At 46.9% G+C, this 22,884-nt stretch overlaps 1 protein-coding gene across 1 annotated transcript; it reads right to left on the bottom strand.

The window, feature by feature from the left end:
* Positions 1 to 1,981: 1,981 nt before the first annotated feature.
* LOC107966503 (olfactory receptor 11H12) lies at positions 1,982 to 4,250 on the bottom strand. Its single transcript, XM_016927681.4, has one exon. It carries the CDS (start codon positions 3,320 to 3,322, stop codon positions 2,342 to 2,344), a length of 981 nt encoding a protein of 326 aa, XP_016783170.2. The 5' UTR covers positions 3,323 to 4,250; the 3' UTR covers positions 1,982 to 2,341.
* Positions 4,251 to 22,884: the final 18,634 nt, after the last annotated feature.

Genomic DNA, 22,884 nt, shown 5'->3' on the forward strand with positions numbered 1-22,884 from the left:
AAACTTGGTTCTTGTATTAGTAGTAAGCAGGGAACGTTAATTATTATTATTTTCAATGTTGCGAAGAGAACAAACCCTGTGGTGGTGAATTTGCATATGTAAACCTGTTAAACTAATACACAGTCTTTCTTTTCTCATAATATTGTCGCACTTGCACCTTATGTCCTAAGTTTTCTAGTAATCTTGAATGTACATAATGTTTGGTTGTACAAATAAATTTTCCTTTGTGAGGGAATTAGTTGTAATTGAGGGTAGAGTCAAAGTTTGTTCAGCTTAACGAGCATTTAAAGGGAGCTAATAAACACCATGACTTGTATTTGAAAGTAGAAAATACCGACTTTCAATTGTCATTTCCCCCAAGGAAACCATTAACCAGCACAATTATTTTTAAATATCAACCTGAAATAACACTGTATTTTTATTGCTATTCTTTCTCTCTCCTTCTCTCTCTTTGGGATACAGTTTGGCTTTGAAAAAATATGGTATATATGCAGTGTTTGGTCAAATAATTTAGCACTATGGAAAAGGTTGTGAACCAGTCATAGTATTTGAGGTTGTAAGAAGAAACCTTTGCAAAGGTAGTGGCTGCACAAATGTATTAACTTAGTAATACAAAGTAGGGAGTTCTGAAACTGTGGTGGAAATATTGCCTGCCTTGACTACCTGTTCTTCTTGAGTCCGTTTGCTGATCAGAACTCAGGTAACTTAAAAGTCATATACCCTGGAAAGGAGTAAAGAAACAGGAAAGATCCTCAATGGCTATACAAGTGAGAGATATGGCAGAGTTCTAATAAGATTGAGTAAAAGCTTGATACTGTCTTACATGAAAGGAGCAAATAATTGTTCTACCTGGAATGTCCGGGCCCCAATTCACAAATGCATTCTTACCTTTTGAACTGAATAATGATCTCTTTCCCAATAAACTGTTCTAAGACAAAAAATCTAAAAGGAAAATGGTTGCACACACATCATATTCTTATATTCTGTATTTTCTGGGACAGTCTGTTTCAGATTAGATGATGAGTCCTAATTTAGGTTTGCAAAATATTATCAAGGCAAATCTTTATGAAGATTTTATTGAGATATTATTTTATGACAAAAAAATGGGATAACTGTAATGTTCAACAAAAAGATTGGTGGTAGAAAGAAGGAAGATGTTGGAGTGTTCAGTAACCTTACCCCAGAATGCTGCAGTACAAATTCTGTGAGAAGTCATTCTTGTGTAGTACAGGCATTCATTTTTCTCCTAATATCCCTTCTGAAAATTCCCTTTTACTAGTCAGCTCTTAGCTTCTTGGAAGGAAGGCCCTTCGTCTAGGACAATGTTCATCTCACCACATAAAAATTCACAATTCATGGCATGTTAGTTCAATAAAATATTATGCTTTCTATGAATGATAATTATAAAAACTTGCTATAAATGGGAGTGAGTTTAACATTAAATCACATGAAACAGACATATTAACAAAAATAGATACATTAGAGCAATTGAATTATAAATGCTTTTTTCCTTCAAAAATTTTCCTTCATGTTATTTTCACATTCTTTTAGCAGCAAATGACAATGAACTGCCATTGATTTTATTTTATTTTTTGAACTTAAGTAGTGTATCCACAAGTACACCATTGCCCTGTCCAATCTTTAGGGGAGATATTCTATTATCTAAAACTCGGTAAATTGACCTATCATGTTTTTGGTGGTATCTTATTTAGGTAAAAATATTAGGTATTTAGAACAATGCATTTCTGAATATTTTGACTGATATTATTATAGATGGATTTAGAATCTGCCCTTTAGGGGTGCAGAAGGAGGTAATGTTTGGATATCATTAGGCTAGAATATTTTATTGTCCTACAAAAATGTTGATAAATTGCTTATAAGGGCTTATGTATTAGTAATGACCATGTCACCAAAATAATAAACCCAAATATGATAAGAATCACAATCAGAAAATATATTTTTTCTTCTTTTATTTACAACCAACCAAACAAAATAACATAGCTATAATTTTGTCAATCTCAGAACAATAAATTTAAGTAAAATAGAACATAAAGAATTTTTATCACAGATGAATCAGATGGAAACTATCCAGAAAACACCCAAATATGTGTATTCCTCAGTTAATACTCAGTCTAGGTGCCAAAGGGAAACCACACGCTTCCATTTATCTATATAATTTGGCAACTTTAATTTGTAAGGGGTCCAACAGGTATTTAATTTCATAGGCTGATATAGTCAATATCACTAGGTCCATATTTTTTAGATTTAAATAACTATATAATTCTGATTTCTCTTTGTTAGACTGTACTGATCTGATCATGGAGGAATAATCTAATATGCCTTAGATTATGTTGGAACTCCCCAGAACTTTCCTCAGGGCTGCCTTTATCTCCTTATTCTGGAGGCTATAGATAAGGGGATTGAAGAGTGGGGTCACCATAGCATAGAACAAAGTTTCAATTTTCTGCATCCCCATAGAATGTCCGAGTCCTGGGCTCACATACATGACCATAAGAGAGCCATAGCACAGTGATACCACAGCCAAATGAGACCCACAGGTAGAGAAGGCCTTATGTCTCCCAGTGCTTGAAGGCATACCCAACACAGCTTTCAGGACAAGAGTATAGGATACAGTAATAAAGAGGAAGTTACCAAAAATAACTAATGAGCTTAGAGTGTAGCAAAACAGTTGGATTCTTGGGGCAGAAACACAATCCAATGCAAATAGTGGCCCTGGGTCACACACAACATGGTCAATAATGTTTGGGCCACAGAAGGGCATCTGAGAGATGAGAACAATGGGGATCAGGAACCACAGAAATCCACAAACCCAGCACAGTATGACCAGTTTGGCACAGAGATGCCCAGTCATGATATTAGGATAGCGCAAGGGACGGCAGATAGCAAGGTACTGATCAAAGGCCATCACAGTCAAAAGCAAGCATTCTGATGTACCCAAAGAGAAGAAGAAATAAAACTGGAGAAAACATCCAGCAAAGGAGATGGTTTTTTTCTCTGAAAGGAAGTTGACCAACATCTTGGGAACTGTAGAAGAGACATACCATATCTCTAAAAAGGAGAAATTTCCCAGGAACATGTACATGGGAGTGTGAAGTCGCCGGTCACACCACAGGGCAAAAGCAATGGCTCCATTCCCTGTTATAGTCAGTGCATATGTTGTAGTGAAGAGTGAGAAGAGGAAGATCTGAATTGTCCACTCACAAGAGAAACCTTGGAGTATAAATTCATTTACAAAAGCAAAGCTGGAATTTGGCTCAGAGACATTCATTAGGCCAGTGACCTGCAAGGTCAAGGGACACATTATCAGTCAGGACTCTTTTATAAAATGTGTTCCTTTTTTAAGAATGAAGAGAAGATAATGAACATGAAGTCATTTTTCAAAAGAATAATTAGGAAGAGAATGTAGTTTACTTTTTCTCGTCTATACAGTATATGAGTTTTGGGCTTCGTAGGTAGCTGATTGAACAAAAACAAACTTCTGCCATCTTCTAAATCTCTCCTTAATATGCAATCGTGATAGAACTAGGTAAAGTTAAATTCCTTTTGTAAGGTCATTATTTTGAGACAGAAATGATTTAATATAGTTTCTGGATAGCATACAACTCAAAGTTAGTACTTTGAGAAGGCACAAATGTGTTAGTTTCTTACTGCAAACCCAACTTATGGTGCAATAGACTCAGTAAAGAAAGTTTTGACCATTTACATTTCAGCTAAACATATTACTTAACATTATTTACATATGCAAAAGAAATGCACATATTTTAAAATAAATTGGTAGCAATCACATTAAAGCCATTATCTCTGAATTTCTATTGCTGCTGTTGTTAGCTTAAGTGATTATCTAATGTTACTCACCAATATTGATTTTTAATATTAATATTGTAAAGCTGCAATGTTTTCTGTAGAAAGCAAAGGCTTTAAGCTTCTGATTAATCTTTTACCTTAATTTCATAAACTGATATAGTGATTATTGATAAAATCAATATAATATTGATTTAGTCATTATGTACAAAAGTTTGCAAAGATCTAGACATTAAACTTTACTTTTGAAGGTATTTCATAAAATTTTGAGATTGATTTTCCTTATATGCTTTTTTTAAAATTGAAAATTTTTACCAGATGACAGAAATCAAACACTTATTTTGTTATAGGTAAACTTCCTTCTTCCTACATTCTTATAAAAATATATTAGGGATTTGAGTTACCTGGAAAAAACTTTTCTTTTCCTCAGAAATATGGAGGGATGTGAGTCCTAGATGTCAAGAGGACATTTTGAGCAGAAACACAAATTTTCAAAAGTTTTTCTTCCAACTTGCTCTCTACACCAGTGCTCTGGGAAGTCTTTTGGTATGACTAATTAGAAGTTATGTTTTTGCTTCTTTTAGTAATATATGTCTCTTTAATAGGCTTCCAACCAGAATCATTAATAAACCAACATTAAGAAATTATGGAATGAAAAGGGATTGACACAGGAGTGTCATGATTCTCAGCAGTGCTCAAAAGGTGAAGCCATCATCGTTTTGACAGGAACCAAATCTCTAAATGATTTATTTTATAAATCATATTATGTCTCCAGCTAGACAGAGTTTTATTGTGGCCCCAAAATTAAAAATGCACTTTATGAAACTCACATTCTCCTGGGATGTAGCCTCTATAGCATTAGGAAAGTTATCTTCCAAGATGAATCTTTAAAAAGTTAATGATTACATATTCTCTGAAGAATCAGTAAAGAGTAATGACAACTATTCTAAGGCATCATTATTTACAAAGAGCTTGCCCACCAGACGGATTCCAGAAAATCTTCTGGAAGACACAGTCTGAGGAGAAATAAGATACAAAATGTTACCAAAAGTTTTGACATAATGTTTAGGAACATTTCAAGTGTTACTGTGCATATGTTGGAGGATATACAGCCCAGTGAGGAAAATACTGAGGTTCCAACATTGTCACACATTGAACAAAAACTTACAGAATTTAGAAATAACTTTTAGAAGGATGGCACTTTTTTGCCAGAATCCTTTAGATATGAGAAGAAAGTATAAGAAGTAGCAACATTTAAGTTAATTAACAGAAATATTTCAGAGGAACATGTGACTTCCCAATTAATAGAGAGAAGTATTTACTTGTATTTATTTGTGTCCCTTCTATTTTTACTTTATGGCATTTAGGGGCCAACATAGTGTAACTAAACACTCATGTGTGAGTGAATGCTCATACCAAGTGCTGTGAAGTAGTTGAGGACATCAGGGATGTATGCCCTAGGACCACAGACATCTGTCTAAAAGCAAACTTCCACTTTAAGAGACTACAGAGGAAAACGTTTATTCAGACCTTTATTATCACTTAGTCATAATACTTAGAAACTTCTAAGACATAGCTTTGATATTCTTGTCTGCTCAAAAGCCGTCAATGATTTCAAGTTCCCAAGTTCTCCACAAATTGACTTCAAATGACTTTCCTGGTGTTATCTTTCCCTACTCTCTTTTACAGATAAATTAGACAGTAGACAGCATTTCATTCTCTGAATAGCTTCAGTTTCCTATGTTCTCTTCTTTGTGATCATTTTCTGTATTTGGAATTCTATTTATCTCCATCTACATCTGTACAAACCCTCCTTCAAGGTCCAGTTCAAAAGACATTTTTTTCCCCAAAATGTTTTCCTCTCTTCCCCTAACCAAAGCACCTTTTCCATCATTGCATTTTTTTTTTTTTTTGAGACAGAGTCTCGCTCTGTCCCCAGGCTGAATGCAGTGTCATGATCTCAGCTCACTGCAACCTCTGCCTCCCAGGTTCAAACAATTCTTCTGCTTCAGCCTCCTGAGTAGCTGGGAATACAGGCGTGCGCCACCACACCCAGCCAATTTTTGTATTTTTAGTACAAACGGGGTTTCACCGTGTTGACCAGGATGGTCTCTATCTCTTGACCTTGTCATCCGCCTGCCTTGGCCTCCCGAAGTGCTGGGATTACAGGCGTGAGCCACTGCACCCAGCCCCATCCTTGCATTTTTATTTTACCATCTTTGTGTCTTTGTCATGATACTAATCACAAGCTGCCTTATATCAGTATTCATCCATGATATTGGCTTGAAGTTTTTTTTGTTGTTGTTGTGTCTCTACCAGATTTTGGTTTCAGGATGATGCTGACCTCATAGAATGAGTTGGACAGGGGTTCCTCCTCCTTAGTTTTTTTGGAATCATTTCAGCAAAAATGGTACTGGCTCTTCTTTGCATATCTGGTAGAATTTGGCTGTGAATGCATCTAGTCTTGAGCTTTTTAAAATATATATATTTTTTGGTTGATAGGCTATTTATTACAGATGCAATTTTGGAGCACATTATTGGTGTGTCCAGGAAGTTACCCATCTCTTACAGGTCTTCAAGTTTGTGTGCATAGAGGTGTTTGTAGTAGTTTCTGATGGTTATTTTTTATTTCTGTGGGGTCAGTAGTAACATGGTCTTTTTCATTTCTAACTGTGATGTTTCTTTCAAAAGATTAGAATAACTAGTAAAAATTATACCTATTCTGAATATGGCTTCTAGGTGTTATTAAATGTTTAATAGACCCTAATGGGCAAAACCTTTCCCGCAGGTGCCCACCATATACGTGTATCTTAAAACTTATGAATTATATATATGCATTGCTGCTCTCATATTTTATGTATAATCATAAAACTCCTGTCAAAATGGATTTTTTTTTTAGATGGAGTCTTGCAGTGTTGCCCAGGCTGGAGTACAGCGGTGTGATCTCGGCTCACTGCAACCTGCACCTCCCAGATTCAGGATTCTCCTGCCTTAGCCTCCCAAGTAGCTGGGATTATAGGCACACACCACCATGCCTGGCCAATTTTTGTATTTTTAGTAGAGATGGGGTTTAACCATGTTGGCCAGGCTGGTCTTGAACTCCTGACCTCAGGTGATCCACCCGCCTTGGCATCCCAAAGTGCTGGGATTACAGGCGTGAGCCACTGCGCCCAGCCAAAATGGAAATTTCTAAATGCCGAGTAAAAGATTAAACAAACAACATTCGTTTTAATGTCTTGCTAATTATGATGGTTTCCATTACATCTCAAGGCAAAATATGCATTTGGGGTGAGGATTATTGTCAACAGGGATGGATTTTCTAATCTGTACTTCGAATAGACTTCTGGATAACTAGGGTTTGTGTGACTGTCCTCTGTGGGACTGACTGGCTAGCTGCCTTTGCTTTTACCTTGGGATATATCTGATAAAGAGCTCAGGCCAGGAATAAGACAGCTGCTCTGATACGTTCTCACTCTTTACTCTGCTTGGCTTATTAGTGCTTCCTTCATTCCACGGTTCCTTTGTATGAATCTTTTTAAGGCATACATCGAATTTAGTTAGAACCAGACAAGATAGGTACCAGAAGCTACAGATCCACTCTACTAAGCCAATACTTCACCAACATATGTTGCCATATTTTAAGATCTAACACACAGGTGTGGTGGCCCAGACCTGTAATCCCAGCAACTTAAGAGGCCAAGGTGGGCGGATTGCTTGAGTCCAAGAGTTCAAGACCAGCCTGGGCCACATAGTGAGGCCCCATGTTTACAACAAATATAAAAATTAGCCAGGTGTGGTGGTGCATGCCTTTTGTCCCAGCTACTTGGGAGGCTGAGGCAGGAGGATTGTTTGAGCCCAGGATGCAGAGGTCGCAGTGAGCTGAGATCCCACCACTGCACTCCAGCCTGGATTGACAGACCCAGACCCTGTCTCAAAAAAAAAAAAAAAAAAAAAAGAGCTAACAAACTGGCAGATGGGACTTCACTGTGAAATTCCCATTCATCCTGCAAGTTTCCCTTGGGTGACAGCTGAGGAGCCACCACTGCAGTGCCACCAAGCCTGAGGGGTGTCCCCGCCTGTGACCTCAGGTCCCCCTTCTGCCTCTTTAGTCCTCCATTCCTCGTTCCACCAATGACCAATATTAAATTCTCTCTGCTAAACTAACCAGTGCATTTTCTGTTTTTCTGACCAGACCGTCATGGGTACAGAGAGCCAGTGTCAGCTCAGAGTCAATATTCATAAAACCTGATTTCTTGCTTAATCTTAAGCAATAATCTCATCTCTTCTTCCTGGTCCTCAGTGGATCACCTCACACCCCAGGGACATGATCACTGCTCTATAACATAGAACTCATGGGACATTTAATGTTAACTTAATTACCCCCATCATTGGCTTGCTGTGTACCCACTGTGGCAGACTGAATCATGGCACCCAAAAAGATGCCCACGTCCTAATCCCCAGAACGTGTGGATGTGACCTCACATGGTAAAAGGGACTTTGCAGATATGATTAAGTTATGTATCTTGGCAGGGTATGGTGGCTTATGCCTTTAATGCCAACACTTTGGGAGGCTAAGGTGGGAGGATTACTTAAGGCCAGGAATTCAAGACCAATCTGGGCAACATAGTGAGACCTTGTCTCTACAAAAAAAAAAAAAAAAAAAAAAAAAAAAAATTAGGGCAGGGCACAGTGGCTCATGCCTGTAATCCCAGCACTTTGGGAGGGTGAGGTGGGCAGATCACCTGAGATCAGAAGTTCAAGACCAGACTGGCCAACATGGGAGAAACCTCATCTCTACTAAAAATATAAAAATTAGCCAGGTATGGTGGCCCACGCCTGCAATACCATCTACTGGGAAGGCTGAGGCAGGAGAATTGCTTCAACACAGGAGACAGAGGTTGCAGTGAGCAGAGATCATGCCACTGCATTCCAATCTGGGTGATAAAGCAAGACTCTGTGTCAAAAAAAAAAAAAAAAAAAAAAAAAAAAGCCAGGCGCGGTGGCTTACGCCTGTAATCCCAGCACTTTGGGAGGCTGAGGCAGGTGGATCACAAGGTCAGGAGATCGAGACCATCCTGGCTAACATGGTGAAACCCCGTCTCTTCTAAAAATACAAAAAAATTAGCCAGGTGTGGTGGCGGGCACCTGTAGTCCCACCTACTCGGAAGGCTGAGGCAGAAGAATGGAGTGAACCCAGGAGGTGGAGCTTGCAGTGAGCACAGACTGTGCCACTGCACTCCAGCCTGGGCAACAGAGTGAGACTCTGTCTCAAAAAAAAAAAAAAAATTAGCTGGGCATGGTGGCTGATATGGTTTGGCTTTGTATCCCCACCCAAATCTCCTCTTGAATTGTAATCCCATAATCCCCACCCGCCATGGGAGGGACCCAGTGGGAGGGAATTGAATCATGGGGGCAGTTTCCCCCATGCTGTTCTTGTGATAGTGAGTGAATTATCTCAAAATCTGACGGCTTGATAAGCGTCTGGCATTTCCCCTGCTGGCACTCTTTCTCTCTTCTGCCACCCTGTAAAGAGGTGCTTTCTGCCATGATTTTAAGTTTCCTGAGGCCTCCCCAGCTCTGTGGAACTGTGAGTCAATTAAACCTCTTTTCTTTATAAATTACCCACTCCCAGGCCGGGTATGGTGGCTTATGCCTGTAATCCCAGCACTTTGGGAGGCCAAGGCGGGTGGATCACGAGGTCAGGAGATCAAGATCATCCTGGCTAACATGGTGAAACCCTGTCTCTACTAAAAATACAAAAAAATTAGCCGGGCGTGGTGGTGGGCACCTCTAGTCCCAGCTACTCAAGAGGCTGAGGCAGGAGAATGGTGTGAACCCAGGAGGCAGAGGTTGCAGTGAGCCGAGATCGTGCCATTGTACTTCAGCCTGGCAACAGAGCAAGACTCCATCTCAAAAATAAATAAAAATAAATGGCCAGGTGTGGTGGCTCACACCTGTAATCCCAGCACTTTGGGAGGCTGAGGCGGGTGGATCACGAGGTCAGGAGATCAAGACCATCCTGGCTAACATGGTGAAACCCTATCTCTACTAAAAATATAAAAAATTAGCCGGGTGTGGTGGTGGGCGCCTCTAGTCCCAGCTACTCTGGAGGCTGAGGCAGGAGAATGGCGTGACCCTGGGAGGTGGAGCTTGTAGTGAGCCGAGATTGTGCCACTGCACTCCAGCCTGGGTGACAGAGTGAGACTCCATCTCAAAAAATAAATAAAATAAAATAAAATAAATAAATAAATAACCCACTCTCAGGTATTTCTTCACAATGGCCTGAGAACAGACTAATACAGTAAATGGTATTGGGAGTAGGGTGCTGCTATAAGGATAGTTGAAAGTGCAGAAGCGACTTTGGAACTGAATAACTGGCAGAGGTTGGAACAGAGGGCTCAGAAGAAGACAGGAAAATGTGGGAAAGCTTGGAACTTCCTAGAGACTTGGACAGCTCAGAAAACAGGAGGATGTGGGAAAGTTTGGAACTTCCTAAAGACTTGGTGAATGGCTTTGACCAAAATGCTGACAGTGATATGAAGTCCAGGCTGAAGTGGTCTCAGATTGAGATGAGGAACTTGTTGGGAACTGGAGCAAAGGTGACTCTTGCTATGCTTTAGCAAAGAGACTGGCAGCATCTTGCCTCTGTCCTAGAGATCTGTGGAACTTTGAACTTGAGAGAGTTGATTTAGGGTATCTAGTGGAAAAAACTTATAAGCAGCAGAGCATTCAAGAGGTGACTTGGATACTCTTAAAAGCATTCAGTTTTATGTATTCACAAAGGTATGGTTTGGAATTGGAACGTGTGTTTAAAAGGGAAGTAGAGCACAAAAATTTGGAAAATTTGCAGCCTGACAGTGTGATAGAAAAGAAAAACCTATTTTCTGGGTTTTTTTTGTTTGTTTGTTTGTTTGAGACAGAGTCTTGCTCTGTTGCCCAGGTTGGAATGCAGTGGCATGATCTCGGTTCACTGCAACCTCCATCTCCCAGGTTCAAGCGATTCTCCTGCCTCAGCCCCCTGAGTAGCCAGGATTACAGGTACCTGCCACCACGCCTGGCCAATTTTTGTATTTTTAGTAGAGACAGGGTTTCACCAGATTGGTCAGGCTGGTCTCGAACTCCTGACCTCAGGTGATCCACTCGCCTCGGCCTCCCAAAGTGCTGGGAATACAGGCATGAGCCACTGTGCCTGGCCAGAAAAGCCTATTTTCTGAGAAGAAATTCAAGCCAGCTGCAGAAATTTGCATAAGTAACAAGAAGCCAAATGTTAATTGACAAGACAATGGGGAAAGTGTCTCCAGGGCATGTCAGAGACCTTCACAGCAGCCCCTCCCATCACAAGCCCGCAGGCCTAGGAGGAAAAAGTGATTTCGAGGGGCAGGCCCTGGGTCTTGCTGCTCTGTGCAGTCTTGGGGCTTGGTGCCCTGCATCTCAGCTGTGGCTAAAAGGGGCCAACATACAGCTCAGGCCATTGCTTCAGGAGGTGCAAGCCCCAAACCTTGGCGGCTTACATGTGGTGTTGGGCCTGCAGGTGCACAGAAGTCAAGAATTAAGGTCTGGGCCGGGCACGGTGGCTCACGCCTGTAATCCCAGCACTTTGGGAGACCGAGGTGGGTGGATTACCTGAGGTCAGGAGTTCAAGACCAGCCTGGCCAACATGGTGAAACCCCATCTCTACTAAAAATACAAAAATTAGCCAGGTGTGGTGGCACACCCCTATAATCCCAGCTACTCGGGAGGCTGAGGCAGGACAATTGCTTGAGCCTGGGAGGCAGAGGTTGCAGTGAGCTGAGAACATGCCACTGCACTTCAGCCTGGCCAACAGAGCAAGACTCTGTCTCCAAAAAAAAAAAGAAAGAATTGAGGTTTGGGAACCTCCAGCTAGATTTCAGAGGATGTATGAAAACACCTGGATGTTCAGGCAGAAATTTGCTGCAGGGGTGGAGCTCTCTGCTATGGAGAACCTCTGCTAGGGCAGTGCAGAAGGGAAATGTGGGATTGGAGCCCCCACACACAGTCCCCATTGGGGCAGTGCCTAGTGGAGCTGTGAGAAGACAGCCACCATCCTCCAGGCCCCAGAATGGTAGATCTACCAACAGCTTGCATTGTGCACCTGGAAAAGCCACAGACACTCAATGCCAGCCCACAAAAGCAGCTGGGAGGGGTGTGGGAGCCCACCTCTTGCATCAGCATGACCTGGATGTGAGACGTGGAGTAAAAGGATATCATTTTGGAACTTTAAGGTTTAATGACTGCCCTATTGCATTTTGGACTTGCATGGGGCCTGTAGCCCGTTTGTTTTGGCCAATTTCTCTCATTTGGAATGGGTGCATTTACCCAATCAATGCCTGTACCCCCGTTGTATGTAGGAAGTAACTAACTTGCTTTTGATTTCACAGGCTCATAAGTGAAAGGGACTTGCCTTGTCTCAGATGAGACTTTGGACTTGGACTTTTGGGTTCATGCTGGAATAGTTAAGACTTTGGCAGACTGTTGGAAGTGCATGATTCTGTTTTGAAGTGTGAGGACATGAGATTTGGGAGGGGCCAGGGGTGAAATGATACAGTTTGGCTGTGTCCCCACTCAAATCTCATCTTGAATTGTAAGCTCATAATGCCCACATGTTGTGGGAGGGACCTGGTGGGAAGTAATTGAATCATGGGGGCAGTTTCCTCCATGCTGTTCTCATGATACTGAGTAAGTTCAAGACCAGCCTGGGCAACACAGGGAGACCTCGTCTCTACAAAAAATTAAAAAGTTAGCTAGGCATGGTGGTACACATCTGTGGTCCCAGCTACTTGGAGGCTGAGGCAGGAGGATCGCTTGAGCCCCAAGAGGTCAAGGCTGTAGTGAGCTGTGAACACACCATTGCACTCCAGCCTGGGTGACAGAGTGAAACCCTGTCTCAAAAAAAAAAAAAAAAAGAAAAGAAAAGAGGGAAACAAGAAGTTCAAAGGTAAAAGAAGGGGATGTGACTGTGGAAGCAGAGGACAGAGTGATGCGCTTTGGAGATAGAGAAGGAGCCATGAGCCAAGGACTGTAGGCAGCTTCTAGAAACTGGAAAAGACAAGGAAATAGATTCCCCTCTGAGCCTCCAGAAAGAACCAGCCCTAGCCAGGCGCGGTGGCTCACACCTGTAATCCCAGCACTTTGGGAGGCCAAGGCGGGAGGATCGCAAGGTCAGGAGATCGAGACCATCCTGGCTAACATGGTGAAACCCAGTCTCTACTAAAAATACAAAAAATTAGCCGGGTGTGGTGTTGGGCGTCCGTAGTCCCAGCTACTCTGGAGGCTGAGGCAGGAGAATCACTTGAACCCGGGAGGCTGAGCTTGCAGTGAGCGGAGGTCATGCCACTGCACTGCAGCCTGGGCGACAGAGTGAGACTCGGTCTTAAGAAAAAAAAAAAAGAAAAAGAACCAGCCCTGATGATACCTTGGTTTTAAACTCATGGAACTCATTTTGAACTTCTGGCCTCCAGAACTGTAAGAGAATAAATTTGTGTTGTTTTAAGCAACTAATTGTGTAGTAATTATTGTTACAGCAGCAACAGGAACTTACACTCCTACCCAGAAGACAGCATAAATCCCGTAAATTTTTCTTTCCCAGTTCCCTGGACAAAACAAGGAAGCTCGCAAGACTTCCTTGTTTGAAGTCTGTCCTCATAGAAAAATGTCAATCCCTACTTCAGTGTATGCTAAGATGCCAGCTGACTACTAGGAGATTCAATTCTCTTCATTAGAGTCCAACCCAGGCCACACCCCAAGGGCTGTAAGAAATTGGCACTGAAGTTTGTAAAACTCAATGGTTTTGGCCGGGCGCAGTGGCTCACACCTATAATCCCAGCACTTTGGGAGGCCAAGGCGGGTGGATCACTTGAGGTCAGGAGTCTAAGGCCAGCCTGATCAACATGGTGAAACCCCTTCTATACCAAAAATACAAATATTAGCTGGTGGTGGGTGCCTGTAATCCCAGCTACTGGGGAGGCTGAGGCAGGAGAATCACTTGAACCCGGGAGGCAGAGGTTGCAGTGAGCTGAGATCGCACCACTGCACTCCAGCCTGGGTGACAAAGTGAGACTCCATCTCAAAAAAAAAAAAAAAAAGGCAGAAAGACCACCAGCAAACAGTTAATAAGCACCAACTGCATACATGGTACCCATCTGGAGCTGGAAATCCAAAGTGACAAACTTAATCAGCCTCAGCCCTGACTCCTGCTCTCAAGGAGCTGAGAATTTAATTAAGCCTCTGGTCTATGTGTATTGGCATGGCCAGCTTCCACAGGAACACACAGGGGGGCTTTACTGTGTCTTACACCAGTGGTCGTTCTGATGGTTCTGTGCCAGCCTCCTAGTGAAGAGCCATCCCTGGGTAAGAGAAAAGAAGCAGGCATGCCAAGACTCAAATATGTGCAAGGAATCATACATACGACACGTGGACCAGCAGGTTAAAAAAGTGTTAACCCCCAAACCACTCTCAAACAAAGTCTTAAGCTGAAGCCAGCTTTCAGATATGTATTATTATATAGTAATACATGTTAATATATATTAATATGCAATTTGTACATATTAGCATCAATAGGAACACAGGACCTACATATGCACACACGCGTACTTACTAGAGCTGCTGTGGCTCAAATGCAAGGGCAAAATCCTCTGCTTCCTCAGGAATCCCCTAACGTGATGAGGATCACACAGCAAAGAAGACACAGGCTTCATCATCAAGCAGACCTGGACCTGTCCTTCTCGCTGTCTACACTGGGCAAGTGGCTTCTCTAAACCTCAGTTTCTTCATCTGTAAAAGGGGAAGAATGTTCTACTGGCAAGATTGTTGTGAGGGCCAAGGGAAATGAGGACATGAAACCCCAGCCACCAGCAGGTCTCAACAGGCATCAGCATCCGGGACACCAGCCACAGCTGTGAGGCTTCGGGAACCTGGTCCACTTGACCCTCCTCACCAGAGTCACCATCCAGACCCAGCCTTGACCCACAGCCGCTCTGGAGGGAACGGGGCAGTGGGATTTGGGATCGGGAGAACTTGGTTCAAGTCCTAGCCCTGCTGGTATCTGCTGGCTTCCCCCAGGGCCTGATTTCCCCCTCGGCCAGGTAAGGATAATGAGCTATTGATTTTAAAGCATGTCACCAGGGGTAAATGAGGCATGAAAGTGCTTTGTCCCCTGGCACTTCTGCCCTTCCTGTTTTCGGTGCCAAAACCCTTAGCCTGGCCAGGCTTGGTGAGAGGCACCGTGAGGCTGCCAGCCTGAGCCCTAGCTCTGTCCCTGGCTGGCGGGCTGTTCTGCCCCAGTTGTTTCACCTGCAAATGATAACAGCCAGCACCAGCTTCGCTCATGATGGAAGCCCCGGTGTTAAGCCCCTGCCTCCCCCTCCACTTGGCCGGCTCCAGGCAAGGCGGCCACTGTGGCGGTGACTGTCAGAATTGCTCTCTTACAAGGTGCTGCTTGCACCAAACTCAGGTGGGGGTGTCCGTGTTGCAAACACAAGCACACGCACTACACACACATACACAGCACATGCCACACACATGCACACACCACACACACCACACATACCACAGGCATACATATACACACCACATAGCATATACAACACACACACACTCCACACACACCACATGCTACACACAAATACACCACACCCTGCACACATACACAGCACATGCCACATGTATGCACACCACACACCACACATACCACAAACATATATAAACACACATCACACACAGCATATGCCACACACATACCACACATATACATATACACACCACACATAACACACATACCACACAGATACATAAACACATACATCACACACATACAAAGCACATGCCACACACATACCACACATAAACACATACACCACACATACACAGCACATGCCACACACATATACACACCACATAGCATATGTGTGTGGCATGTGGCATGTGTGAAATCTGTGTGTGTTGTGTGTGCTATGTGGTGTGTATATGTGTGTGTGGTGTGTATGTGGCATGTGGTGTGTGTGAAATGTGTGTGTGTTGTATGTGCTATGTGGTGTGTATATGTGTGTGGCACATACTGGGAATTGAGATGATTTGTGGCTTTTTATATTGTTTTTTACTGAGGTATAAGCTGTTCATAAGGAACATGTATTGCATCATAATCAGACAAAACAACAGTCATTTACATGTTTTTAAAAATCCTGTATTTGCTTGAAAATACTCCAGAAAGAACATGTGTGTATGTCGGGGGTGGCGTGACAGAAATGGATGGAATAAGAGTTGCAAAATGTCATCTTTGCTGAAGCTGGCCAAAGGGGACTATGAGAAATCACCATATGATTCTCTTGACTTTTGAGTATGTTTGCACATTTCACAAGAAAAGGTGAAAACAAACAAATGAATAAAACCAAGGTCAGCAGTGAGTTCATCCTTGGCTTTTAGAGGATATCACAATTGCAGTGCAATAAACAGAAATATGAGAAACAAATATACAACAGAAATAAGGCTGCAAAACTTAACGCTAAGAACCCAGGAGCCATCAGCTGTGCGACCTCAGGTCAATAAGAGCCTTATGAAGCCTCAGGTCCGTCATCTGTAAAACGGGAGGAAACCCTTGTTGCATGGCAGGCTTGTGGTTCAGACTGAAAATTCTAATTACTACTGTGGCTGCTGTTGTTCAATCTATAGGCCCTGGAAGTCTGGAAGCAAGAACTCCACACCCCAACAGTGGTTTCAAACTTTGATGTGCACTGAGATGACCAGGGTTACTAGCAAAAATGCAGAGTCCTGGCCAGGCACAGTGGCTCGTACCTGTAATCCCAGCACTTAGGGAGGCCGAGGCCAGTGTATGGCTTGAGGTCAGGAGTTGGAGACCAGCCTGGCCAACATGATGAAACCCCATCTCTACTAAAAATATAGAAAATTAGTCAGGCATGGTGATGTGTGCCTGTAATACCAGCTACTCAAGAGGCCGAGGCAGGAGAATCGCTTGAACCAGGAGGTGGAGGTTTCAGAGAGCTGAGATCGCGCCACTGCCTGGGTGACAGAGTGAGACCCTGTCTCAAAAAAAATGCGGATTCCAAGGTCCTACCCCTAGGGATCCTGACTCCATACGTGGGGTCAGGCCTAGGACCCTCCACTTTAAATAAGACCCCAGGCCATTCCCACTGGGGAATTGCTGCATCTAGCCCCACACCAAAGACACCCGGGTAAGCAGGTCTGCCATGGACAAAAACGCCTCGCCGTGCAGAAACCGGGGCTGGACGTTGTTCGGGGCTGATTGCCCATTTATGACTCTAGGTGGACTTTGTCTGCAGTCATGGCTGGAAAAGCTGGCAAGCAACAGACACCTTTGCAAAAATAGCAAATAAACAATATGTCACATTTGTGGTTTCCTCCTGGGAGGCGCAGAGTCTATAGGCAATTGACTTAGGGCAGAATCCAATTCCAACATGAACTAACTGTGTGGCACGGGCCGAAGCCCTTGACCATTCAGTATCTGCATGATGGGAATTTTGATAGTAGTATCAGAAACAGCCCCATGGGGTTTTGTCAATTACACGAGGCTGTCAGGAACCGAGGCCGGGAGCCAGGACCCCATCAGGAAGTTTAGGGATCCACTGGATTTATGGCCTCCATGCTCAGGGTGTCAGGTCCCAAACCTTCTCAATCACAGGAAAGCAGGACTCAGGCCAAGGGAAGGAAGCGCATGTCGCAGCTGGAGACCACACATACCTTGGCAGCACCCCAGGGAAAGAAAATTCCCTGCTGCACCAGGCTTCTCTGTGCACTTCCAGCCCCGATCACTTAAGGAACCCCTGTCCCACTCTGAGTCTTCTTCTGAGGCCTCTGTTTGTGTTGTCCTGCTCCTGTCCTGGCCTCCAGATCCCTCCTCTCGTAGGGTCCTAGGTCTGAAGGAAAAGCAAGATGGCAGTCTGGGGGAAGAGCATGTGCTTGGGGTCCCCGTGGCCCATTTCTGGGCTTGGCCTGGTCACCTGCTGCAATCACTATCACTCATTCAGACCTAAGCAGTAATGCCAGGCGGGTCATGTCCTCCTTGTAAAATTGTTTGTTTGGAGAATTTGTGGTGAACTCCAAATCCCTCTCTCTCTCTCAAAATTAATACTGTTAGAGTCATTTGTGCTTGACTGCAGCCCTATGGAAGGGACAGCCCCACTTCTCCCCTTGCCTCTTTGTGGTTATTTGTAGGGCAGTCACAGGAAACCAGTACAATGGCATTTCCCCCTAAACATGAGTGTGGCTCTCAGCGCAATCCAGTTCACAACAAATAGTCCTTCCTTGACCTATAGGACCAGGCCTCAGGAAGGGCTCGGGGGCCTCAGAGGCAAATGACACCCAGCCCTTCAACCCTGCACAACCACAGACCTCACACCCAGTGGTAACCAATTTGGCTGAACAGCACCCTACACTGTGGGCTCCCCGTGGTGCTGGGCCCCCTCACAAGGAGGCAGGGCCCACCCTCCTGATCTAGCCTGAGCCCCTGAGTCCTCTCCCAGCCTCCTCCCAGCGATCTCAGCCACTCCAGCAAGGCATGAGGCTGGTGTCCTTCAGCTGCCTCCCTCTCCAGAGGAGGAGAGGCGGCAGATGTTGAGGCAGAGGTGGAGAAAAGCTCCTGGCACGCTTGCAGCCAGGGTCACCTTGTGCACGGGCAGAGTCAGGGAAGGGTGAGACAGTAGGTGCCCTGTGTGGAAAACCAGAATCTCGGGGCCAGGACCCAGAGAATGCTGGAGGGCCCGGGAGGTCAGCGCCTGCCCTCTCCCCATGAGGGAGGCCCCCTCCCTCAGGCAGTCTGCCTACTTCAGAGTGGGGAGTCCAGGTTGTCAGTTCTGTAGGGTTGATGGACCTGGTCTCATTTGCCTCTGAGGCCCCCAAGCCCTTCCTGAGGCCTGGTTCTGTAGAGCAGGGATTTCATATTTGTTGTGAACTGGACTGAGCTGAGCCACACTGACTTCTTGGGGGAAATGACATTGTTTCGGTTTCCCTGGCTGCCCTACAAATAACCACAACACGTGTGAGTGCGGGAGGGGTGGGGGAATGGGGGGTGGGGGAGGGGTGGGGATGGAGTGGGGGAGGGGAGGGGGAGGTGTGGGGGGGGTGAAAACAGTAGCAACTTACCCTCTCACAGTTCCGGAGGCCAGGAGTCCAAAGTCAAGGTGTGGGCAGGGCTGTTCCCCCTGGAGGCTCTAGGGGAGGGTCCTCCCTGTCTCTTGCAGCCTCTGGTAGGCCCAGGCACCCCTCGGCTCCAATCTCTGCCATCCTTGCACATAGTCTCCTTTCCCCCGAAGTCTCTATGTGTTCTTTTCTGTATCTTGTAAGGACAGTCTCATTGCATGTAGGGCTCACCATAATTCAGTGTGATTTTATCTTGACTCTTACCTTAATTATCTGCAAAGACTCTTTTTTCCAAATAAGGTCACATTCTGAGATTTGGGGTAGAGATAAACTTTGGGGGGACATGATTCAACCTACTAAGCCATTAAATCACAAAGAGCACGCAAGAAGGACCAAAAAGGCAGCGGGAAGTGGGGAGGACCTTGATCCAAGGACTTCCACAGCTCAGGCCTCCCTTGTTCCAGCCAGCAAGGACTTTCTTTCCATGAGCACCTTTGACTTCCACTGCTAGCCAGGATGACGGGTTCCTGGCTCTCTTCTACAGATGAGGAAACTGAGGCTCAGAGGCCTTTGAATGCATAGCCAAGTTCACACAGTCAGCCACAGCTGGGACTGGAGCTCACTTGCTACCAAAGCCTGGGAGTTTCACAGCCAGCTCGGCTGGATTGAAGAAGCCCCACCCCCACCCCCAATGAGGTTCCAAGATCTTTCTCCAAGGAGCTTGCTTTATCAATAAGAAATGAATCTTTTGTTTTTGAGACAGAGTCTTATGCTGTCACCCAGGCTGGAGTGCAGTGGTGGGATCCCCATTCACCGCAACCTCCCTTTCCCGGGCTCAGGCAATCCTTCCACTGCAGTCTCCCAAGTAACTGGGACTACAGGCACATGCCACCACATCTGGCTAATTTTTGTATTTTTTGTAGAGATGGGATTTCGCCATGTTGCCCAGGCTGGTCTCGAACTCCTGGGCTCAAGGGATCTACCCTTGGCCTTCCAAAGTACTGGGATTACAGATGTGAGCCTCTGAGCCCAGCCAAACTGTCTTGATGCTCACGTTATTTCACTACCTTAGATTATGAATTTTGGAATGTGGCCAGTTTCCTGGAATCATATTAAGAAGTGAGGTCCAGGACAACGACGATTAATTTAATTATGAATAGAAATCAGCCTAGACCTGGGAAATAAGATGAGGAGACCCAACTGTCCCCAGCCTTATCCTTGTGCCCATGTGGGAGGCCATCCTGACTCCATTTAGATTTTTGCTTCTTCCTACACTGACAAAGAACACTCGGGCGGCTCCAGAGAAATGTGCCCAAGGTGTGGAGGGGGCTGGGGGAGTGGAGAGCATTTTTTTCTGTTCCCAACCGTGCCTTTCTGCAATGTCTGTTCATACTTGAAGACCTAAGACTGGAGAATGTGGGGTTTGTTTGTTTTGGAGAGACTGGGGGGGAGGGGGGGTCTCACCATGTTGCCCAGGTTGGCCTTGAACTCTTGGCCTCAAGCGATCCTCCTGCCTCAGTCTACCCAGTAGCTGGAACCATAGGCGTGCCAGATTCGGCTGAAGAGTTTTGTCAGGAAGTTTTCAGCACCTTGGATCATATCCTGAAAAAGTTCATTCACTGATTCAACCAATCTCTACTGTGCACTGCCCAGAACCAGAGTGTGAGCTCCACGGGGTAAGGAGGGCGCCAGCTTTGCTCTCAGCTGCCCCCGGGCGCTTGGGACCTGGAACCGACGAATGAACAGACCCCGTTCTAGATCAACAGACATTCAAAGCAGCGCTCTAGGGGAAGGGCAGGGGAGGAATGAGCGTCCAGCCCCCGCGGCTCTGCTGCTTTGCCTGTGTGTAAGTGGTGGGATTTAAAGGTGGTTGGGTGCAGAGGCCCTTCCCCCACCTGCAATCCGGTGCCAATGCAAGTGCCAGGGGAGGGGTGCCGTTTCTGTTTACTTCCAGCCAGGTCAGCTCCCTTGCCCCCGCCCCTGTGTTTGCATTTTCTCGGTTTGGGGAGCTGGTGGAGTAGCCGCGGAAAGAAAGCGGATTTAAAGGCTCCATTTGGAGGAGGCTTTTGGAGAAAGCTTGCACCTCCCATCACACCCCCAGGGCAAGTCAGCCGCCTCAAAAGTGCCGGTGCCGGCCCTCTGTGAGCTGAACACCTTCGCACAAACCCCCGGGAGCGGTTATTATTACCCTCATTTTCCCGGGGAGGCGCCTGGGGCTCAGAGAGGCCAAGTGACTCACCCAAGGTCACACAGCTTAACAGTGGCCGACCCGGGATTGGAACCCGGGGCTCCGGACCCCGCGGCGGCCGTTTCTTGAAGATACCCACTACCTCCCTCTTACACCGCTCAGGAATAAAGCAGGAAGGCCGAACGCCCCGTTTTCGCCCAAAAACAATGCTCCACGTAAATTTGCGGGAACAAAAGCAACCAGAAATCCAGCCCGGGTTTTCCGCCTCTCCGCTCTCCGCGGACCAATCGCGTCCTGACGGCCGCCGAGAGACTAGAGGCGGTGGCTCCAATATGATCCACAGCCCCCCAGGGCGGCGTGGCCGCAGCACGGGCGAATGGGATTCGGGACCCGGCACAATCACGGGCCGAGGACGGGCCGCCTGAGCCAATCAGCTGGGGGGGGGGGGAAGGGTGGGCCCCGGCTGTCCGGAGAGGCGGCCACCCCGCCCACTTCTGCTGGTCCCGGCCGCCCGTCAGCCGCGAGCGCGACTATCACTCTGCTCCTCGGCCGGTGCCTGCGCCGCCGCCGCCGCCGCCGGGCCGCCGCCGCCGCCTGTCCGCCGCGCGGGAGCAGCAAGGACGGCAAGTCCCGGCAGGATCCCTCCGCGACTGCCGCCTTGCGTCCCTCCCCCTCCAGCGCCCGTTCCGCGGCCGCGGCCCTCATCGCTCCCCAGGCTGCGACGCCGCGCCCGCGGCCCGGGGTAACGGCCGGCCTGGGGCCCGCAGTGACAGACCCTGCGGCGCGGGGGGAGATGGGGGCGGCCGCCTTCCGGGCGACGACGACGACAACGACGAGGAGCAGCCGCCGTCGCTGCCGCTCACCGGCCGCTGCTGGGCACGGGCATGGGCTCGGGAAGGCGCCTCCCCGTGAGCGGCGGGCCCAAGGCAGCTCGTCGCCCCCTGCCGCCGCGGGTCCCCCCACGGCGCCCCGCGCGCGCCCGCCCGCCGGCCTCTGACGGGAGCCTTGCCCGGCCCCGGTCCCCGCCCCGGCGCCCGCCCGGGCCCGGACCCGACCCCGGCCCGCGCGCCCCCGGTCCCGGCGCGCCGCGGCCCCCGGCCTCCCCCGCGCGGGCCCCGGGTCGCGGCGCGGCGCGGGCGGCAGCGTGGTGGAGAAGCGCTGCCCGCTGCAGAGGGACGGCGTGTACCGCTGGTTCTCGGAGCTGCCGTCGCCTCAGCGCATGGAGTTCCTATGTGGCCTGCTGGACCTGTGCATGCCGCTCGAGCTCCGCTTCTTCGGCTCGTGCCTGGAGGACCTGGCCCGCAAAGACTACCACTCGCTGCGCGACTCGGAGATCAAGGCCAACAACCCGGCCGACCTGGGCAGCCTCACCAACCTGACGGACGAGGTGGTGCGCAGCAAGCTGCTGGTGTCGCTGGCGCTGCTGGGCTCGGAGCAGAGCGAGGCGGCGGGCGTGCTCTACCGCAAGCTCACGCACGTGACTCCATCATCCACAACTACGGGCTGCAGCTCAACGAGGGCCGCACGGGCGATGAGTTCCTGCTGCCGTTCACCATGTCCTCCAACCACCGGGCCTTCAGCTTCCACCAGAAGCAGGTGCTGCGCCAGGAGCTCACGCAGATCCAGAGCAGCCTGAACGGCGGCGGGGGCCACCTGCCCGGCGTGCCACAAGGTGCGTGCCCGCCCCGAGTTCTGCTCTGTACCCCAACCCTGCATCCCCAACTCTGTACGCCAAGCCTCCAGCC

The sequence above is a fragment of the Pan troglodytes genome, chromosome 16 (genome assembly GCF_028858775.2).
Source record: "Pan troglodytes isolate AG18354 chromosome 16, NHGRI_mPanTro3-v2.0_pri, whole genome shotgun sequence".
NCBI lineage: Eukaryota > Metazoa > Chordata > Mammalia > Primates > Hominidae > Pan > Pan troglodytes.